The 22927-nt window shown below is 39.7% G+C and overlaps 2 protein-coding genes across 2 annotated transcripts; one reads left to right on the top strand and one right to left on the bottom strand.

Moving 5' to 3' along the window:
• Positions 1–641: 641 nt before the first annotated feature.
• Positions 642–4040, bottom strand: ACBP6 (acyl-CoA-binding protein 6). Its single transcript, XM_087329985.1, has 4 exons — positions 3898–4040; positions 2131–2248; positions 1010–1072; positions 642–883 (listed from the first exon to the last, which is right to left on the bottom strand). Exons 1-4 carry the CDS (start codon positions 3907–3909, stop codon positions 819–821), a joined length of 258 nt encoding a protein of 85 aa, XP_087186111.1. The 5' UTR covers positions 3910–4040; the 3' UTR covers positions 642–818.
• Positions 4041–7647: 3607 nt separating this feature from the next.
• On the top strand, positions 7648–11462 carry LOC147855701 (KIN14B-interacting protein At4g14310-like). Its single transcript, XM_087330746.1, has 3 exons — positions 7648–8941; positions 9301–9845; positions 10167–11462. The coding sequence occupies exons 1-3, from the start codon at positions 7772–7774 to the stop codon at positions 10678–10680; spliced, it is 2229 nt and encodes a 742-aa protein (XP_087186872.1). The 5' UTR covers positions 7648–7771; the 3' UTR covers positions 10681–11462.
• The last annotated feature ends 11465 nt before the right edge of the window (positions 11463–22927 follow it).

Below are 22927 nucleotides of genomic sequence, written 5' to 3'. Positions count from 1 at the left end.
CCACATTCAATACAACTTTGATTTTCTCGTAGACAAACAAATTCCTGCCATGCAAAAAGAGATAACCATTTGGAAATCCCATTGTAACACAATTGCAACAATATGATTCATCATTGTTATCTTATTGGCCCCATTCACCTATGTAGAGAAGTTTATACAATTATTTTTATGTCATTCATCCCATCATATCATAGCTAGAGGATCGTCCCATTGTATCATAGTTGCAACCATATGTTTCATTGGTTTGATCTTCTAGGGCACGTTTGCCTATTTAGAGAAGTTTATACGCTTGTTTTTCTTTGTCATTCATACTTACCTCTTTTTTTGTGGCATTTAAGTAATAAGCTAATTTGCCTTCAACTTTTCAAAGGTATGACAAATCTTACTCATCATTATGTCATAGAAAACAATAATTGGCTTTGGTTGTGAAGCTTTCATGTAATGCATGTCCAACTAAATTCCAAAATGTGGTTGTCAAGATATGCTCACCAAAAAATCATGCTTGTATGTTTGATTATAAGACTTGTATCTTGTACCGAAATTACTTTTTATTCATTGTTGAGTAACCCGATGCATATTTTATCCTAGACAATGAGCAAATATGCCATTATAATAAACACAAAACGTTGTTGCACAATCTCAAATGTATAAACACATTCAAATATATGGTTCAAGTCATACAAGTCAAATGCATCAACTCATTCAAGACATTGGTCTAGAGGACATGGATTCACATAAAACAATTTTTAAGTGTTTTGTGACTTAAGAGTACAATGCTTCAACCCAACCCAAGAATATCAAACTACTAGTGACAAAGCTTAGGCTTCTTGAAGTTGGAGAACTTTAGTGATGTAATCTTGCATGGACTCTTCTTTTGTCTTTCCTGTGAAAGACGTAATAAACATTATTAGATTAGAAGCAAAAGGAATCAAATCTAATATTACACACAACAGTTTGAAGAGCAATTACAAATAAATGAAATTTCAAGTATAATGATTCATATGTTCACCTTTCAATAAATCCCAAGAGTCCCATTTCGCCTTATCCGTGAAGTTCAACAAATTGGGTCGAGCTACAAGCATTGAACCAATACCAAAAAATAAGACACATGCACATATTTGTGTACATTCATGTCAATATATACAATGGGGGATACATATAGAATAATATAAACAAAAGACATATAACACAAACCATTGGACCAATCAAAATCGAAAGGAAGACACTTCGACAATATACTTTTTTTAAAATTTCATTATTCTTGTGTGTGATTTGGATATGTCTTATGAAAGTTTAATTCATATATATATATGCAATAAGTTTTTCCTATTTTTTAGTAATATTTACATGGAGATGTCAAAATGTGGTGGAAACTCACAAATAACAAAGAGAAATGTACAAAGTGCTCTGTTGAACTTGTTGCTTTTTCAATCATGCAACAAATTAAATTGTTCTAAACAATTTGAAAGCATCTCAAATATCATGAGGCAGAGCATGTGACACAAAACACAATCTCCAACTCACATGTGGCAAATGACGTGACATATATCCATTCTTCGTCCATAACACCACAAGCACACATCATATGGAATCCATATCCATCCATTCATGTATTATATTACCACATGGCATGCCATATTGTACCCAATCTTATGATAACATGCCATATGGGGCATATGCCATGAAGATGCATTCCCCAACATGTGCGATAGAGATCACATTGTAGGCCATGTGGGCATCCGACATGGTTCATATTATCATGCCGACCATGTGGGCATTGGGATGGGCATGATTGCCATTTTGCACATGTGACACATACCATATGATATCACATTGTAGACGATGTGGGCATCCGACATGGTTCATATTATCATCCACACACTTCCGACCATGTGGGCATATGGGATGGGCATGATTGCCATTCTGGGCATGTGACACATACCATATGTGGGCACGTCAAATGGTGCACGATGACCATTTGTCGATGCCCATGTGGAAGCCATGTGACTGACATGTACATAATTTATGAACCAAATCTCCATTTGAAGAAAGTTTTGTTTTCAAGATTTCCCTAAATAGAAAAGAAAAAAAAAAGGAATCAATCCAATTTTAGGTAATGTAGAGATTCACCTGTATTACAGTCACCAACGGTGGCTTGCTTGAAAAGAGAATACAATACCAGTTTATCATCATCAGTTGTGGTGTTTGGGAGCTTCAAGGCATCCTTTGCAGCCTTTTCAAAATCCTCCTGCAAACAATGGAACGAAAGGATAAGAAAAAGAAATACCAAAATATTTCCTTAGGAAAATCAATCATTATTAGAAGAAAGTTGATCATAATTTGAGAAAAAATTCACTTATTTTTAGAGGGAGATTTTATAGCATAAACTTTAAAGACATTAGCAAGTATCCAAGTTTATTCAGCAAATTACTGATTTCTTAGAGGAAAATCACAAAAAGAGTCTCAAATTGTTTACCATGCACTAAACATTGCCATACACAAATCATAGAATGAACCATACGTACCAGACGTGCATTCACATTCGCGAATGGTTCAATCATTCGTGAAAGAAAAACACCCTCAAAGAATGATAAATACCATACTTTTGGATTAACTATTTATTATGAGGTAGATAAGCCTAAAAATGAAAAAAAAAACATTAAAAAAAAGGGAATTAAAAAAAAAAAACACAAGAATGTTTGGATAACATTCGCATTTGTTTTCCAATGTAGGAAAACGAATGTTATACTAGACGAACACAGATTTTACGTACTATGAGTGTAATCACTGTTTTTTTTTACCAAAACCCCACATAATATTAAGAAGGGTCTCTAAATCTTTACCCTGCATTAAATATTAGCATATACACATCAATGTATTCGCTAATCTATGATTTTCTAGAAGAGAATCCATCATTTTAAAATAAATATTCAACATTAAGGATCTTTAAAGCTTGCCATTCTTAGACATTTTGTAGTGACTAATCACTGATTTTAGAAGGAAAACACAACATTAAGAAGGGTTTAACGCTTTATCATGCCTAGGCATTGACATATACAAACCAATGTATTCACTAATGGATGTTCTTATAGAAGAAAATTCGCAACCTTTAAATTTTACCATTCTTAGTGGGTTTAGCATATATGGATTTATTCACCATTGAAGCACATTTTAGAAGAAAACACAATGGTGTCTCAATTTTACCATTTTCTTAAAGCATAGTATATTCACTTAAAAATTCATGTTTTTGAAAGAATACAATATTAAAAACTTTTTACATCTACCGTTCTTAAATAGACATGGTGCATTCCTAAGCAATGATTTTTAGAAGAAATTACAATGTTAAGGATCTTCTGATCTTTAACACATTGGATTCAAATCCCATTTCTTTTCTTCCATGGGTTTCCTTTAGAATCTTGGTGACATTAGCATATACAGACGAATTTATTTCATAAACCAATAATTGTTTAAAAGAAAAAACTAACATTATGGATCACTGAAGATTAGATATTAGCATTGTAAAAGTTGATTCAGAAAATAAATGGTTTTTTAGAAGAAAAGACACACAACATTAAGGATCTGTAGAGCTTTATCATGCCTAGCCATTAGCATATTAGTGCAAATATGAGTATTCACTAACTAATGATTTTTCAAAAACAAAAATACACGACATTAAGGATCTCTAAAGTTTACCTTGCCTATGCATTAGCATATCATTATAAATCAACGTGTTCACTAATCAAAAGAAAGAATACACAAAATAATGTAGTGAATGTACCTTAAGCCATCAGAGATCTCCCTTTATATACATGCATACATATACATATACACATACATGATACATACATACATACATACATATATGTGTGTGTGGAAAATTGGAAAGAATTAACTTACAACTAAGCCCATGCTAGTTTTCTTCAGTGTGTTTCTTCTTATTTTCCTTGCAACAAGCCTTCACTCTTATTTATAGACATAGAATTTGCTTTGCTTTTTTAAGTCTATATCACATTGCAGCTGTTTTGCTTGTTAGCTTTTTGCTGTTGAAGATCAATTTCACACCTACTCTTTTGGCCTTTTGATGGATTTTCATTCATTGACAAGGAACAGAACAAAGCCTATGCATTTGTATTTGTATTTGTAAAAAGAAGTTGTTGCTCAGGAATTAATGACATATTGCCCACCACATTTAATCGACCCAATTGCGTTGTTGACATTACACATATTTTTTATGGTAGAAAGTTGGTTCCGGAAACAATCTGGAAAAAAAAAAACTTATATGAATTCACATCGATTACTCTTGCCACATAAATCAACTCAGACTTGTTGGTGTCACCAAATTTGCAGTTCAGAGGTATTGACACAATTTAGAGAAGCAATGTATAAGAATACGCGTTACTAGAAAAAAAGGATCTTAGCATAGACTATTGAGAGGCCAAATGTAGACTTCGTACCTATTACCCATTTATCAACGCACATTATTGCATATAGTAGCAACCTCAAATGCATGGCTACTTCACTCTTGTCTGTTTCATCAGGGCCATGCCTATATCAATTATCGGCACATATGACCATGTATATAGTAACATCTTCATCCATATTGCTACTGCTAGTATACTTTTAGATGTTTGCTCTTTGTTTACATTTATTTCAAAGATATGTCCCATTCTCGGCATTTATGCCCTCTTTCCTACCTCTTTTGTTCCTTCCTATGCCTTCTATTTATGTAGGCCCATCATTTTTTTTTCAAAAGAAAGTATACTTCCATTAGTATTTAGAAAAGTCATAACAACATACAAAAATTTCCCCAAAACATCTTTATAAGATGCTGGTTGAAAAAACAAAAGTTTTGATGAAAAGTTTTGACTTTACCATAGAGTAAAATGTAGGCCCATCATTGATTAGGTGAAGCTTGTGAATCTATGTAGATTAAAACGTGTATGTATGATGAACATTGGTAATTACATCAAACTTAATAATTGTTAAGAAACTTGCCAAATGTCAACCAATATTGAGTTTATATTTGATCACATGTTAGACCTCAGAAACTTCGTATGTGATGAATTGGTGGAGAAGAGTCAAGAACATTGTCATATGCTTAATAATCTACCCTAAAACACACATGATCATAGGTTTCCATGCATTTTTCATATGTCCTTGCTTAACTTCACCATCGATGTGTCCACGATGTCTTAACAACATGTTTTGGTTAGTTGCACATGGTTAGCATTCACATTAACCTACCTTCGATGTTGTTTGACCACATTTTCTTTCCTTGAGCTCAACACAATTCTTCTACTTTTGTTGCAAACAAGATATCATAATTTCAAACCTTTTAAGGGTGCATTTGCTAGTTTTCGGATAGTATTGTTAATATGTTTGAATATTTCAAACGAGTACAACACTATACATGTGAAAATCATATCTTTGGTTCCATAGAACAAAACTTGCCAATACATTGTTATATTAGTGCATTTAGATGGAACATGTGTTTATGATTTAAGTCTTGAATCCACAGGTGATAATTTTGTTGGATATATTCTGCAGAGCATGTTAGATTTCAAATAAAACAAGAAGACACATGTAAATATTTTATGTAAAGTAAACAAGGGAGAAAAGTGAGATTGGTATATCATTAACAAATCATTGAAGCATGATAATGACAATGAGCTCGATACAACATAAGTTCTAGTTCATGTGCTACAATCATAAGCAATTTAGCCCCCTTGATGTTGATTGCACATGTGAGCATCGTTTGTATTTTGATCACGATTCACACATAACAATACTATGTAAACACTTTACCCATGCTAAATTCATCATCCAATTCAATTTTGAATTTGCTTCATCTTTTATACGACAAGCTCTCACATCATTCAACATGTTCTTTGTGGACGATTGTTGTATTGTCACTTTCCAAATTTCAGACATCGAAAGGTTAAAGTACATTTTTTTATATACTCATGGTCACCTAAATCATAAGAAATGTTTTCCAACAAGTCAATCTTGTAACCTCATAGCATTACAATGTAACTTTGCGTGGGGCATCCATGTTTTACATCAATTGAATTTGCCTTTTATCCATAAACGAATGACTTTGTACATATATTTATCAGACTACTTCATCAAATATGCTATGATATCGAGCATAGAGTTGTTATTGCATAATCTTAAATGCATAAGCATAGGTGAATATATGATTCAAGCCATACAAGCTATTTGTGACCACTTGTCGAAGATGTGGAGTCATCATAAAATGGTTTTTAAGCAGTATGCCAAAGATGGTGGCTTAACTATTCATAATAGTAGTCAGGCCAACTTAATCAACTTTTTCTTCTAGTGTATGCTACATCAATCTCCCACCCAAGTCCATCACACAAGTGAGAGTTTATAAAACTCTTTTCCATATCCGCATCTAGGCACTTACATCTACACATTGCATGTGTATGCTCAATCTACACCGCATGGTGTAAGTGTCTACATTTCCATGATGTAGAAACCCCCACGTCCTACTAGATGGACAAATGATGCCATCCTTTGATTTGCCTTTTGGTGCTGACCCATTACATTATCAATGCACAACAATGAAGTCGTTAATCAAATAACCGAAAGGAACAATCTCATACATACGAGTGAATTTTCAAACTATGGCCCATTTCACATTGGGCAAGATAAGATGCTCCAGCATGTTGGAACCCCAAGAGAGGTGCAAGCACGATCGATTACTCGATGGGATCTCTCCATCCCTTCTACTTAATAAAAGAATATTCACTATCTCTAAACGACTTGTCAACTGATCATGCATATCTCCATGTTTTAAATAAGAATCAGCAACAGCTCGGCTTAAGCTTAAACCGAACTGTTAAACCGTTTTAAAGCAATTTGGCGGTTCGGTTCGGTTTCAACTTGTGCTTCCTTAACTGGTTTGAGCTCCGTTTGGATGGTTCAAGCAGAACGGAATGGAACCGTTTTGGGCCGAACCGGTTAAGGCTTAGTCGGCTTGGCGAAACCGATTAGCCTTAACTAGTCTAGTAACCGGTTTGGAAAGTCCGAAACTAGTTAAGCCAGAAGCCCAACCATTGTCGGTTCCTAGCTTTAGAGATTTAGAGGCAAATAAACGTAGCGCCCCACCTGGCATGCCGCCGCCTCTCCGGAAAATTCCAGAACCTTCTGGAACGTACCATCCCCCCCCCCAAAAAAAAGGCGGGAAAAAACGTGGGCAACTTTTCCCCACAAACAAAATTTTGGCGCCAAGAATCACTCCTCTCTCATGGGGGTCCAAATCTTTTTTCTTTCTTTCTCTCTCTCTCTCTCTCTCTCTCTCTCTCTCTCTCTCTGCTTCTTGCTCTGCTTTGTCACTGTAGCTAACCCTAATTTCGGTCTCTCCGCCTTCTCTCTTCACCGTATCGCCGAGTACGTACCTCCTCCGAGCATCAGAAGCTATGCATGCAGCAGCGATTTCACCTTTTGTCTGGCCCTTGGCGGTGCTGATGCTTCTTCGAATGCTTGATTCTAGACGAAAATCCTTGTCGACATAGCAGCAGATCGAACACAATTTCCTCTTGGTATGTTAGTATCTTCCCTGTTGCTGAAGAAAATTAGATAGATTCTAGCTCGAAGGACGAGGAAAGGTTACATATTCATCGGAAATTAGTGGATTCTAGGCTTTAACAATGCGGGAAGGTTACAGATCCATCATAAATTGAATGATTCGTGTCAGAGGTCGGATGAATATAAGCCCAATGATGAAGAGATACAGATCGATAAAATAATGAAGGTTTTTCATCAGAAATCGGAGGACTCTGGATCAGATGAGGAGGAGAAGCTCCAAAATCATGAGAAGTTGGATCTCTCTCATCAGAATTTGGAAGATTATACGTTCAATAATGAGAACGATGTAAAGATTCCTGAGAACGAGAAGGATTTATATGCATTTTCTAGTGCTCAACGAAATCCAGTTCATAAAGGCTCAATTAGAGCACACTCTTCAAGTTCTGTGAAGAATGATGGCTTTAACACTGAACAAACACAGGTCAAAGATGCTTCCCTCAGAATTCACATGTCTCTTCGAGAAAAGCTCATGGAAAGCAGAGCCGTTTTGCACTCTAAACTAGACTGTCCAGTTCTTAATACACAAGCAGGTATGCATTTTAGTGAAGAGAGAGATAATTCTCCCGATTCATTTGCATATGGTTATAGAGGTAAGCAGAAATTGCGGAAGCTAAGTCTTCTCGGACCAGATGCCATTGCCAATGATATCAGTCACGGATCAGTTGAAGATGGTATAAATAATGTTAGTCACAGTTTGGCCAAGAATGCTCTAAACATTATTGGTCATCAATTGGTTGAGAATGGTATTGGGAATAGATTGACTGAGAATAGTTCTAGATTGTCTCAGAATGATGTCAGATTGGAGGAAATTGGTACTAGTCCTGGATCGGTTGAAAGTAGTGTCAGTCACAGATCGGCTGAGCAGGGTATCAGATTATCTGAGATCGATATCCATCACAAAGTGGTCGAGAAAGGTACCAATCTCAGATCTCTAAAGCATAAACTTCTACATGACTCTAACAATGTACTTCTCAATGCTGAACGTGGGAAAGTCATGAAAAAGGTTATTTCTGTAAAAGGGCCCCATGAATTACATCTTGTCCCTCCAGTGAAAGATGAGGGAGATGTCTTGAACTGTGATGAGAGTCTTCTACTTGAGGCTGATCTGTTGAAGTGTGATGAGAGTCTTCCACTAGAGAGCTTTCAGAGTCTAGAGAACAATTCATTGGGGGGAGAACTAGAAATGAATTCGGACAGTCACATGGGAAATGAACTTAATCCTATTGGTAATCGGGTTGCAACGGCTGGCTGGTATGTATGCGATCAAGGCACCATTCTGCTTGCCCATGAGGATGGAGGCTGTTCATTTTATGATGCCGTGAACATGGAGGTAACAGTGGCTCCATAGATATTCCGTAATTTGTATGCCAGCCTTTCTACATAGCTTTGCTAGAATTTCCCATGGAGAAATCGTTAATATGCATGCTCTCAGTACTAGTGTAAACATTTAAAAGATATCCCAACCAAAATACCTATAGGGAACTTGTTAGTTTTGAATGTATAACCTCAACGTCCTTTATCTGGCTGTTTATCAAATATTAAGGTCATTATTAGATATCATAAATGACCTAATTTACTGCCATGAATTGACCTACACATATCCAGGCACACTCATAGATATCAGTTCAGCGTGTAAATTGCAAAGGCAATCTTTTCAATGTTTGACAATTGGCAACCTTTTGTTTTTAGGGGAAAGCTGAATATAAATGTCCAGTGGGAGCTGCTCCGATCCCTTGGGATGATTGTTGGTTGATTAAAGCTGTTGGGTCAGATGGCTACACCAACAAATATGTTGTTGCTGCAACTTCTGGAAGTGCATTAGATGCTGGGTTTTGTTCATGGGATTTTGACACTAGAAGTGTCACTGCATACTATAATGATTCAGAAAACAAGATCAATGATGCTTTTCAGACTAAGTGGTATAAGCCATGTGGGCCTCTGATTGCATCGGGTGGTACATTCTTTAAAACTCTGACTCTTCATGACATTCGTGATGGTGATATAATCACAACTTGGTCAACAAAACGCCACATTTCAAGCTTAGATTTCAGCAGCCCGTTGCAATGGACAAAGAAGGATAAGATTGTCTTAGCTGAAAATCATGCTTTGAGTGTATGGGATGTTAATACAATGGATGGACGATGTCTTTACATTGAGCTGCCAGAAGAAAAACAAATTTGTGCTTTCCATATCCATGATGCGAACGATGATTGTGGAGCTGGTATAAGACGAAGGTACCATCACTTAGTTAATGCAATCATTCTCGAATAAATATCTAAATACTCATATGATTTTACTAGCTTACATGTATCACACCTACAAGAGTTAATTAGACCATAGATCAACTAATTATCTTGATAAACTGCATTTTTTGTATTTGGATATAGATCTAGGTTTAATTGGTATAATTGGGGTTATATAAGGTCCTACAACTTGATGCCAACTGACCTATCATAGCTTGGGAGTATCTAGATGGATGAAGTCTAATTAATTTGATCAGATTAATTAGTTCATAATAAGTTTGAGATTCTTACATATGATTGCATTTCTTTTAGGTTGAATTCCTCTGAAACTGAAGGATATGATGGCATCTTTTGCACAAAAAAAGATATAAATGTTCTTGACTTTCGAGTTCCTGGAGGAGTTGGACTATGTTTTTCTTCACTGGGAGAGGATCTACAATCAGTATTTGCAAAGGGGGATACAATTCTAACAGGCGGTGTTAATCCAATATATAATGAATGTGGGATGCAGCAATGGTCGGCTCGAAAAGGGAGGCTAATTTGCACATATGCATTTCAACCTTCGGCATCTCACTATGCTCAACTATCATTGACACAAGTCTGGGGATCTTATAACGCAGTTATGGCAATAAATGGGAATGGGTTACATATATATAAAGGCTTCAGAGAGAGTGTACAAAGCCAACATTGTGTAATAGAAGAAGTAGAAGATATTTTGGGCACTCAAGATCTGTTCAACCCTTCTTTTGATTATGCACATTCACGAGTATTGCTCATATCAAGAGATCGACCAGCTAATTGGTGCTATTGGCCCAATCAATGGTAGCAATTTCAGGTGAATTCAAGCATTTACAAAGCTAAAGTTTGGTTAGAGAAGGTTATCATATCCACCGACCAGATGGTGTTAATCGCCTGTAGCATTTGGAGTAAAATAAAGAATCTACCATGAAAATCTTTTGCAAGTGAAGAAGGGCCTATCTGGCAGCCAACGTGTATAACTACCCCGATCAATGATGGCATTTCCAGATAAAATCAAGCATCTACCATGTCAAATGTTGGCTAGAGAAGATAGGCACAACTATCAGCCAACATGTGCTCCTGACCCAACTCAATGATAGCATTTTGAAATAGAATCAAACAGTTACACTGTCAAATTTTTTGCAATCAAAGATCAGCATAACAGACAATTAGATACTAAATAATAAAGTTATAGAGCCTTGCCCTCACAATATTAAGCCAAGGGAAGGAAAGGAAAAGATATCTCACAAGAATGCATAGAAGTAGCACATTTTAGAAGCCTTTGTATAGATCGACTTAAAGGCTACTGATTGTGAAATTATGTGAATAGAGAGTATTGTTGCTGGGATTCTTGGAATCGTAAGCAAGACACATAATTTATGTACAGAGAGTTTGCAGTATTGTACATACATGGAAGCTTTGTAGAGAGTAGAGAGTGTAGCCAGTGAACTGAAAAGCAGCATATTTTAATGCGTCTTGGATGGTAGGATAGTTCGGTTTATATGGAGTTACCATATTCTCATCTAGAGTTGGATGATTTCACATGTGTTTTTAAGTGTTGCAAATGATCAATCAAGGAAGTTTCCGCAACTTGGTTCGTTTAAAAGTTTTTTGTCGTTTGAGGCTTGAGCCATCAGAGTGAGTTTAATGGACAAATGTTGCAATAAAAACACAAGAAACTAACTAGCATTGGACAAACAATTCGCCTATAAATATACGCATGAACATCAAATTAACTATTAAGGTGAAGATAGTGGTTTCTCTATCTTTGCCACAAGGCATTTGTTCTATAAAAATGGGTTCATGCTAGATAGTGAATATATGGGTAGGGTGTACATGAGTGTGCCACAATTTGTTATTAGGGTGAAGGCATCTTGAACCTTTAAAGAACAATCCACAATTTTTTTCCCCAACATAGAAAGGAGCACCTTAGTCTATTGTTTGTGGAATAGCTCTAACTAGTATTATACTAATTGTCTAGATGGCAAGGATAATTTGGTTATGGTAAGGATGATTTGGAGACAAACCATCTTAACACATCAACTTTATTGCACTATGGAGTGCTCAAACCACATGTGTGTCCGATAAATTCTTGAACTTTTTTGGTTTGATGTTGATTCTTGATATTCTTCCATGTTTATCAATAAAGCATTATTGACATTATGTCACATATGCACTCAATTTTGACAACACATACATGTTTATGTAAATCATAAATTGACAAACTAGCTAATGATCATAAATTGATGGTACTATATATAGGTATATATGTTATACAAACTAGCCCTTATGTAGTTCGATTAGTTTGGCCATTATTTCTTTGTAAAATATTTCCCTACTCCATCTTCACAATTTGGTTTGGTATCTTCAAATCTTGGACAAAGAGCATTCTTTGGTGCTAGACTTTTTCTTTAAGGTTCAATAATTTGTATGAATAAGTACTCCCAAAAACGGAAAATTGTGTGTGCTCTCACACAACCCTTCATTAAGAGCTCCATCTTCCTTGGTTCCACTCCTTGGTGATTCTACTCAAATTTACATGCATGCATGTAACTTCTCGACGACATCGGAGAATCATATTCAAGTAGAATGTGTTTCTCCCCCAACCATTCATGAAGATCTCCATTTTCGTTGGTTCAAGTCCACTATGGTTCCGCTCAATTTCTCATGCACACATGTAACTTTGCGGTGACGTGGGTGCCAACCATCTTCAAGCTTCTTACTTTTAATCTAATTGCTCAATCGATGTCTATAATCTAATCATCTTCACATGATTAATGATAAAAACAAATACGTGAGAGACTTAACCCCATTTGACAATGCTCATTAGAGAATGAAGACCTAGAAAACGCCAACACAAGTTAGCTTCTATAATGAGCTTGAATAGTTACAAGCTTAGTTAGATACGAAAATTGAGTTAAGGGCTTGGATTATGGAATTTATTAGAGAGAGAGAGAGAGAGAGAGGCTTGAGCTTAAGCTTAGGGGATCAGAACAAGGAACAACCCTTAGAACAACTTTATAGTTCTTCCTTATTTACTATTATTGCAATTGTGCCCTTTTGCTCTTATGAGGGTATAAAGCTCTATAGATCAATTACCTTATACCCTTAAAAAATGTTTAGCTCATTCTCTTTATTGTCTTGCAACTCTAAGGGTCTTTGGTGAGATGTGTGACTGTTGAGAACCGAACTCAACTTCCCATAGAGATAGTGTTCACACTAGCCAGTGGACATCATACTAGGCTAGTTTTGTAATTAGTAGAAAGGGCACTTGGTCTAGACTGGTTGGTATTTAAACCAACTCCTTGTAACTTAGTTGTTGTTGGATGTAGTTCTATCTTTTACCAATATAGCTTCTTGTTCCAAGCTCTCTCCCTCTGTCTCTCTTTGTTTGTCTTACACACACACACACACTCTCTCTCTCTCTCTCTCACACACACACACACACACACACACACACACACACACACACACACACACACACACACTTCACTTCCATTACACATCATCTCCTACACTCATGATTCTTTGCATGGTATCAGAGCATGTGGTTTTCTGATCGAACCTATTCAATCGTGTTGTGTTGTGTCCTATATCAATGATCAATAGAATCAGTTCAAGCAACAACTCAGATGGGAATCACTCTTCTTATAGAGAAGCTCGATAGAACAAACTTCGCATCTTGGGAATACAAGATGCATCAATACCTTGTCAGACATGTTATTGGAGCTATATAGAGGGAGCTCACGAAGCACAACCCAACCCAACACACGTCGATTACCCAGCCTCGGAGCATGCCGCAAGTCATGTGATGTTGTCGTGAAGGATTTGCTTCACGATATAAAAATAAACTTAAATATTTTATTCAGTAATATTTCAAACACTTGAACCCACAACCTTATAAACCAAGCACAATGTATATACCACTAGGGTAGGCTATTTGTTTTTAGAAACATTGTCAAGAATGTGCTTCACTATATAAAAATAAACCTAATATTGTATTAAGTAAAATTGAGGGATTTGAACCTTTATATTAAGCACAAAGCATACACCACTAAGCTAGGTTATTTGTTTTAGAGTCATATGTCCATCACTATGCTTATCCCATATATTTTTCATACATAGGAGCTTAGATAAGCATGATGATTGTCATGCATCACATGTAACGCATGTGTGCCAAATGGCGATCATGCATCACATGCATGTTATGCAGCCACACATTATCATTTGCATGAGAATAATTATATAAAGAGGGGGAAGGAAAGTACAAGAATGGGGAATCAGGAGGGAAATAAGAATCAAATAAGAAGAAAAGAAGCTAGTTCATACAATGAAGAGGCTCGCGTTTCGAAGTAGGAGTCAAAGGTTCAAATCCATGGTTCAACAAAACAAAAGTCACAATCTTATGATCGTACCGACATTGTAACTTTGGTCAAATCCTTAGTTTTTAATATAATACATATTTCTCATCATATTTTTTTATCTCTTCAATCATACATTGTCTATATCTCTCATCCTTGCTCGTCTCTCACTCGTACATTACTTTCAACTTTTATTCATGTTATCCTTAATCTTTGTGGTAAAATCTTATATTCTTAATATAACTCATGTTCATATCATATACTCTTTCTTCTTAAGTCATATATTGTCTCTGTCTCTTATCTACGTTTCTCTCTTTGTCACACAATACTTTTTAACTCTTCTTCTTCGTATCCTTAATCTTCCTAACATCGATGCACAAAGCCTTATAAAATATATAGCCGACTCCCTTTAACCTTAGTCCCTGCGACTTCGCCGCATGAATCACAACCACCCTGACAATGTATTGCCTTGAATCATCTGCCCGATCACATGCTCTCCTATATTCGAGAGACGAAAACGCCGAAAGAAGCTTGAGGCAATCTCTAGAAGATCTTTGTGGCCAATACGACCGCAAGAAAGCTCCAACTCCGACAAGAGTTGAATAACATGCAATAGAGGGACATGTCAATCACCAATGACACCTTGAAGATCAAGGAGTTGTGTGATACCCTTGGGTAAATAAATGTCATCATCGATGATGACGAAATGGTGCAAATATGCGTTGGCGGCTTGGCACCTCGAATCGACACAATCAGATCGACCATTCTCACAAGGGAGGACCTCCTTTCTTTTTCGACCTTCAATCTATACTACTGGTGCAAGAAAATTTCGCCAAACAAAAGAGCAACGCACTAGATGGTCAGATGCTCTACTCCTAGTCAGATGATAGAAGAGGATTCAACAGAGGAAATAAAGGTCGATTCGATCGAGGGCAACAGGGTCAACTGACCCGAGGACGCAATTCCCACCAATGGAAAGATGATAGGAACAATCCTAGGGAGTTCGGCAGAAGGGGGAGCCATTCTGCCGGACCGAGCCATCACAACAACCCGATCCAATGCGGGTACTATGGGAAACTCGGCCACTACGACGTGGAGTGCAGAAAGAAGCAACGGGAGTCGGCTTTGACTAGTCGACAACTCCCGAACTATGGGTTTAGGGTTTGTTCGTAATGAGGCATAAATCACATTCGATGTCGGCATAGGGCCCAACAAGCACCTCCTCCTCAAATGATGTAAGGTTTGTAGACTTAGGAGCATTCAATCACATGACATCTCATGAAGATTGGTTCCAAGAATTGAGAAAGCCCGATCGACCCGACTATGTCGAAACCAAAGACGACACAACTCATTCGAATTCGGAATATCGGAAATGTCCCATTTGGGAACGAGGGCAAACAAACTTACCTAAAGAATGTATTGCAGTCCCAACCATCACGAAAAACCCGGTCTCGGTAAGCCAAATTGTCAAACAAGGCATGCAAGTATGATTCAATAATGAAGGGTGCTTTATTGAGAAAGAAGGCCGATTGATAGCTCATGGCTGAAGAGAAGGCTAAATGTTTAACCTTGAATCGAACGAGGTGAAGTCGGCTATGTTCACCAAAAGCCTCAAAGTCGAAACCGACATGAAACTGTGGCACAAGAGAATTGGGTACATCAATCTCCAAAAGCTTAAAGGAATGCAATCGAAAGGAGTCGTAATCGAACTCTTAAGGGGATAGTTGGTGTATGTGAAGCTTGTCAATTCGACAAACAACATCGAAAAACGTTCCCGAAAGAGAGGAATGTGAGCAAAGGGATCTTGGATGTAGTACATTCAGATGTGTGGGGACCAACCCAGACAACAACATTTGGTGGTTGCCGATACTATGTCACATTCATCGACAATTTCTCGAGGCATGTTTGGATCTATCCTATGCAGCAGAAGAGTGAAGTGTTCGAACACTTCCAAAGGTTTAAAAACGAAGTCGAAAAAGCCACAAGTTGGCATGTTCGGTGCCTTCGATTGGATGGAGGCAAGGAGTATTTCTCAGACGATTTACAACATATCTCCGAAAGGAAGGAATTCGACAAGAATTCTCGTGTCGATGTCATGACGTTTTCGTGCCAAGATGAGAAAATAACATCTACCAAATTATATGAACCGATTCAAATATTTGTAAATGGTTCTTTAGCTAAGCGATAGCTAATAACTTGATAAGAACATTCACCATAGGATGATAATAGGTAGTTGAATATACGATAAAACATAATATCGAGTAAAATATTTTAAAGCGAAATACCTATTATCAACACACTTGTTATGGTCACTATAAGCTATTTTAACTATTAAAACTATTACCCACTTTTAAAGCTAAATACCTATTCAAAGCACATTTATTATCACTATCAGGTATTTTCGTTTTTAAAGCTATTAAAGCTAAATACCTGTTCAAAGCACATTTTTTATCACCAACAAATATTTTAGCTATTAAAGCTATTACACTTTTAAAGCTAAATACCTATTATCAACACACTTGTTATTGTCACTATCAAGTATTTTAGCCATTAAAGCTATTACCCACTAATCTAGGTGCCTCTCATACATGGGTGACACTTGGCACTCATGCACTCACTTTTCTCATGCATGGGTGACACTTGGCACTCATACACCCACCTTCCTCATGTATAAAAAGGGGGTGAGTAATCTTATCAAAGGGGGGAATAACAGTAGACGAGAAATACTATGGTACTCATCTTGGAATATCAATACAAGCTATTTTGTTTCTCCTCTTTCTTTCACAAGAAGCCTGGTGCTTACTTCACAAATTTGCATTTTCTTTTCCGTTGCACGCGTATGCTGTGATCAACATCACACCGACACACACCTCAACAAAACGGAGTAGCCGAACAAAAGAATCGGCACATAGTAGAGGTGGCAAGGGCAAAGATGAACGAGAAGAACCTGCCGAAATCATACTAGGCAGAAGCGGCTAACACAACCGTCTATCTCATGAACAAATGTACAACCTCTAGGATACACGACGTAACCTCTCATGAGAATTTTTCCGGAAAGAAGCCGGATCTATCACATATCCAAATATTCGGCTCGATTGCCTATATGCATATTCCCGACGAGACGTGACAAAAGCTAGACCCAAAGTAGGACAAATGTATCCTCGTAGGATACTCACTCGAACAAAAGGCTTTGGGGTACAAATGTGAGTTGAGACGTTGTTTTCGATGAGTCGACATCCTAGTATGAGCTAGAGATGACGTAGACTCCAACCCCATTCGACCCGGAATCAACTGAACACGAGATAGAAGTCCAAGATCGACTCAGGTGCATGTTAGAAGAAACTCTGATTACGACATGGTTGAGTGAACCATAGGAGCCCCCGAGTAACCAAAGCACATCTTGACCGAGTTCGAAGCTAGACAAAGGGAAGGCCAAAATGCCGGAATACGAAGATCCGATTGACAATGAGTCGACTCACTCTCTTGATAGTGAGTTTGAAGGTCTGACATCCCACTCATCCGAACAGATGGAGCAAAGAAGGCCATAACGTCTACAAACGAGAAACTTCGTTGCTCCACCCGAGAGAAAAACCTGGTCAACAGCTTCGGTTACAATGAGTATATGACATACCATTATGCCTTTATGATGAAGGTGACCACAATCCAAGAACCAAAAACCTTTTCTAAGGCATCGAAGGATCCACGATGGATTGAAGCCATGAACGACACGTTCAAGCTGGAGATGTCGATTTACAACACATCAACACAAATCTTCAGGTGGCCGACATCTTCACAAAAGCCCTGGGTATAGACAAGTTGTAGCACTTCGCGACGAATCTTGGTCTCTCGATCTCAAACCAGCCACGCTTGAGGGGGGGCACCGAGAAACAACAGTAACCGCCACGATGCCGACCAGAGGAGTTGAAGTACGACGATAATCGCGATGCCGACAAGAGGAGTCGAAGTCTGATTATAATCAAGCCGAACAATCGAACCGTGTTGGATCTTAGGCGGGACCACAGGTATTCCACGAGTACGTGTAGGATCTTAGGCGGAACCGCGGGGGTCTTGGACTAGGGAGTAGAGGAGAAATGAGAGCTTAACCCTTACGACCTTCGAGCTCAAGAGGAAAGGAGAAAGAATAAGACATTAATGTGGAACAAGAAATAGATGGAGGCAAGATACACAAACGAGTTATATTAAGAATCCAATATACAATTACAACCATGGCTGTGTAGGCCGTAGCAAACCCTAGAAGAAACCCTAACCGGATAGGTAAAGAAGAAGAATAAACCCTAAAACCCGAAACCCTAATGGCAACCCAAAGAAACCCAAAAGTGGAAGCCCTTCCTCACTCAAAATATGCAACCCCTTCACAAGAGACCCCTCACTCCCTTTTATAGTAGTAAGGGGTGAGGCACATTACAAAAGGAGAGGTCAAATCCCCTTCTTTCAATTTGTCTATTTACTCCTATGTTACAATTTTCCTAAGTATATGTGCAATGTTGCACATCTCGTTTTATTCGTTCCGCTCAGGTTTTCTCACCATGGCCAAAAATCCTCACAACAACGAGATAGAAGACCAAGATCGACTCAGGTGCATGTTAGAAGAAAATCTGATTATGACAAGGTTGAGTGAACCATAGGAGCCCCCGAGTGACCAAAGCACATCTTGACCGAGTCCGAAGCTAGACAAAGGGAAGGCCAAAATGCCGGAATACGAAGATTTGATTGACAATGAATCGACTCACTCTCTTGATAGTGAGTTCGAAGGTCTAACATCCCACTCATATGATTAGATGGACTGAAGAAGGCCATAACGTTTGCAAACAAGAAACTCCGTCGCTCCACCTGAGAGAAAAACCTGGTCAGCCGCTTCAACTACGATGAGTATATGACATACCATTATGCCTTTATGATGAAGGTGACCACAGTCCGAGAATCGGAAACCTTTTCCGAGGCAACCAAGGATCCACGATGGATTGAAGCCATGAACAACGTTGTCGTGAAGAAAACCGTCCACAAGCGGAATCGGTGCACCGGGGCGTAGGAACCGGCTCTTCATGCCCGTACGCCTTATATTGTACATAAGGGAGAATTAGGTACATAGGAGATCCTAGGTAGGTAGATTTAGTGGGTAGGAAGTAAAGGGGAAACGGCTCCTTCCTTGCCTATAAAAGGGGGGAGACGAGAAGGGGGAGGGGATCGCGTTTTAGGGAGGGGACGAAGTGCTGTCGGGTTGTCGATCGAAGGCTTCTCTCTCTTCCATACTCTTCGTAGCTTCTTTCTGTGCAGGTTTCGTGATGCTCGCGCTGCTCTGAGGAATGCCCGAGTGCTTCCGGCAGCACTGTTGAAGACAAGGCCGTCAATGCGGAAGATCAAGTAGCATTCGATTGGGGTTGAGTACCTGCGTATGACAGAATCGAAGATCGTGCACAGAGATAGAGAGAGAGAGAGAGAGGAGGCACAAAAGACTCTTTCTATTCAATAGAAACAATAATACAACCAACCTTACAAAAAGGTTACTAGGTCACTTTATATAGTGACAAACTTAGGGCAACTACCATTTATGCTAATTACACAAATGGCCCAAACTTGAGCTATACAAAGGGATAGTGTGAATACGTCCATTATACACTTGTATTCGACACTCCCCCGTAATGGGCGTATACATGGGTTATCTAAGATTACAGGTATAAACCTAGGTTCTCGGACATATCAGTTTTGTTCGAGTCGGCAGGGTCCGAAGGCAGAAGGCCGGACTGGTCGGGTCGGAAGAGTTGAAGCCGATCATTAAGGAACTGATGTCGGTTGTCTGAAACCATCCTGCGCTGTGTCCGGCTCTAACCGGACTGGTTTGTCGTTACGCCCATCTGATGCCGAAGGGACCGAAAGCGGTCTGCCGAAAGACACTTGGTCATTCCATCTGCGACATTGTCGGTTGTGGATATTTTCTCTAGACCGATTTTCCCTGAAATGACGCAGTCCCAAACGAAGTGATATCGAACGTCGATATGTTTGGAGGCGTTGTGGTGAACCGGATTTTTCGACAAGGCAACAGCACCTTGATTGTCGCTATAGACAACTGGGGCCGAGTCATGGTCGACTTGTCGAAACGTGTGCGCCAGCCGACCGAGCCACAAAGCTTCTTTTGCAGCGTCGGACGTAGCTACATATTCTGCTTCGGTCGTTGAGGTCGTTGTGCACTCCTGAAGTTTCGACTTCCACGAAATTGCTCCATTGCCGAATTTGAAGCAGTATCCAGTTGTTGATTTCCGACTGTCTATATAGCCGGCGAAGTCCGAGTCGGTGTAACCGACTACGCCTGAGGTTGAGTTCGGACCGAAAAGAATGCCGTGGTCTTTTGTGCCAGCCAGATATTTGAACACATGCTTGACTGCGTTCCAATGCGATCGGCCAGGATTGTGCATAAATCTGCTAACGACTCCTACGGCATGAGAAATATCAGGCCGTGTCGCGACCATCAGGTACATAAGGGAGCCGACTGCCGGTGCATACGGTACCGACTTCATATCTTCCCCCTCCGGACCGGATGTCGGGCAGTCTCGCTGAGAGAGCCGAAGATTCATGGGGAGCGGGGTTGAAGCAGATTTGGCTGATTGCATGTTGAAGCGTTCCAAGACACGTCCGATATAGTCGGTCTGAGACAAAAAAAGATGTCGTTTATCGCGATCCCGACTAATCTTCATGCCAAGTATGTGTCGTGCCGGACCGAGGTCCTTCATGGCAAACTTCAATCGCAATTGCCGAATGAGATCGGCAAGTTCGCCTGCGTGGCGTCCAGAAATTAGCATGTCGTCCACGTAAATGATGAGGAAGATGGGTGATCCATCTTGAGCTGTGTTGGTAAAAAGACAATGGTCCTCATCGCTTTTTGAGAAGCCGATCGATTGGATGAAGTCGTCGAACTTCTTGTACCATTGTCGCGGTGCCTGTTTGAGGCCGTATAGACTCTTCCTGAGTCGGCAGACTAGATGTTCTTGGCCAATTGCCACGAAGCCTTTTGGCTGCTCCATATAAATTTCCTCTTCAAGATCACCATGGAGGAAGGCTGTTTTGACATCTAGTTGAATCAGCTCCAAGTTGTCGGCTGCCACTACGCCGAGTAGAAAACGAAGGGTTGTCATTTTCACCACTGGTGAAAAAATCTCGTCGAAGTCGACGCCATATTCTTGTCGGAAGCCCTTCGCAACTAATCTGGCCTTGTACTTTGGGGTGGTCGAATCAGACGTCTCTTTTAGTCGATAAACCCACTTGCAAGGAAGAGCACGTCGATTCTTAGGTAATTCGACCAGATCCCAAGTCTTGTTTGCCCGAATGGAGTGCATTTCCGACTCCATTGCCAGATGCCAGGTGGCTGAATCGACAGATGTCGATGCTTCTTCGTAAGACGTCGGTTCGCCGGCGTCGGTGAAGAAAATTCCAGGAGAATACCTCTCCGGAGGTTGCGACAGTCTCTCGGATCGTCGAGGTATGATTGGACTGGTCGTATCGGGTATCGAGGTCGGATGGTCCGAAAGCGAATTATTCTGCTGTGCCGAGTCAGAGTTGTCCGAGTCGGTAGTGTAAGGTTCAGCTACCCGTGAAGCTGACCGTGTGTTAAGAGCGGGGCCTTCTTGAAGGGTCGGCACATCGGAAAATGTTACCCTTCGGACTTCGATCGGTGTTTCGACTGATGGATTCATAGCCGACTCGTTGAACACAACGTCCGAACTTCGAACGATTTGTCTGCGTTCGGGGTCCCAGAGTCGGTATCCCATTTCGCCGTCTGATCCATATCCAATGAAAATGCATTTCCTGGACCGAGGTGCAAGTTTTCGGCGATCATCTTTCGGAATAAGGGCGTACGCCTCGCATCCGAAGATCCTCAGCTTGTCGTAATTCGGCTTACTGCCGATCCATAGTTCCTGAGGAATTTGAAGTCCTAGAGGTCTGCTTGGCGACATATTGATTATGTGTACTGCCGTGAGTAGAGCCTCTGCCCAGAAGCCATCCGACAGTCCGGAGTGTTGGAGCATGGAAACTATCCGTTCTTGGATTGTCCGATTCATGCGTTCTGCAATCCTGTTTTGCTCCGGACTGTGTGGTGCCGTAAATTCACGTCGGATGCCGCGTTGTCGGCAGAATTTGACGAATTCTTCTGATTTGAACTCTCCCCCATTGTCGGTCCGAAAGCATTTCAGTTTTCGGTCAGTTTGATTTTCTACCATAGCGAGCCAATCAGAGAAGATCGAGAAGACACGATCTTTGGTGCGAATTGGATAAGCCCACACCTTTCGAGTCGAATCGTCAATAAAACTGACGAAGTAAGAGGCACCGCCGAGAGACTGATGCGGCATTGGGCCACAGACGTCCGAGTGGACTAAATCGAGAGGTCTCGTTTCTCTTGGTGCTGATGTCGGGTGTGATGCGGCTGCTTGTTTGCCATACTGGCAATGTTCGCAGAATTGATGGTCCGAGAAGGAGAGTTTAGGGATGTATCCGGCTCTAGATAGGTGCGTAATGCCGGCCTTGCTGAGGTGTCCTAATCTTCTGTGCCATAGTGATGACACAGGAATATCCACCAAAAACAGGTTACCCTCTCTGAGCGTAACATGTAACGGATACAGTGAGTGTATCTTGGGTCCTCTAGCAAGCAGGAGGTTCCCCCTGTGGAGTGTCCACCCTCCCGAA

This window comes from Azolla caroliniana, unplaced genomic scaffold, assembly GCF_043228905.1.
Source record: "Azolla caroliniana isolate FFs.n. ecotype wild unplaced genomic scaffold, voAzoCaro1.0.p SCAF_14, whole genome shotgun sequence".
NCBI lineage: Eukaryota > Viridiplantae > Streptophyta > Polypodiopsida > Salviniales > Salviniaceae > Azolla > Azolla caroliniana.
This window is presented reverse-complemented; position numbering and strand designations above follow the sequence as displayed.

Coding starts and splice junctions, on each gene's coding strand:
- LOC147855701 (XM_087330746.1), top strand. CDS start 7,772: ATGAAGGTTTTTCATCAGAAATCGGAGGACTCTGGATCAGATGAGGAG. Junction 8,942..9,300: donor ATGATGCCGTGAACATGGAG/GTAACAGTGGCT, acceptor TTTTGTTTTTAG/GGGAAAGCTGAATATAAATG. Junction 9,846..10,166: donor GGAGCTGGTATAAGACGAAG/GTACCATCACTT, acceptor CATTTCTTTTAG/GTTGAATTCCTCTGAAACTG.
- ACBP6 (XM_087329985.1), bottom strand. Junction 1,073..2,130: donor CGTTGGTGACTGTAATACAG/GTGAATCTCTAC, acceptor CAATGCTTGTAG/CTCGACCCAATTTGTTGAAC. Junction 884..1,009: donor CTCTTGGGATTTATTGAAAG/GTGAACATATGA, acceptor CGTCTTTCACAG/GAAAGACAAAAGAAGAGTCC.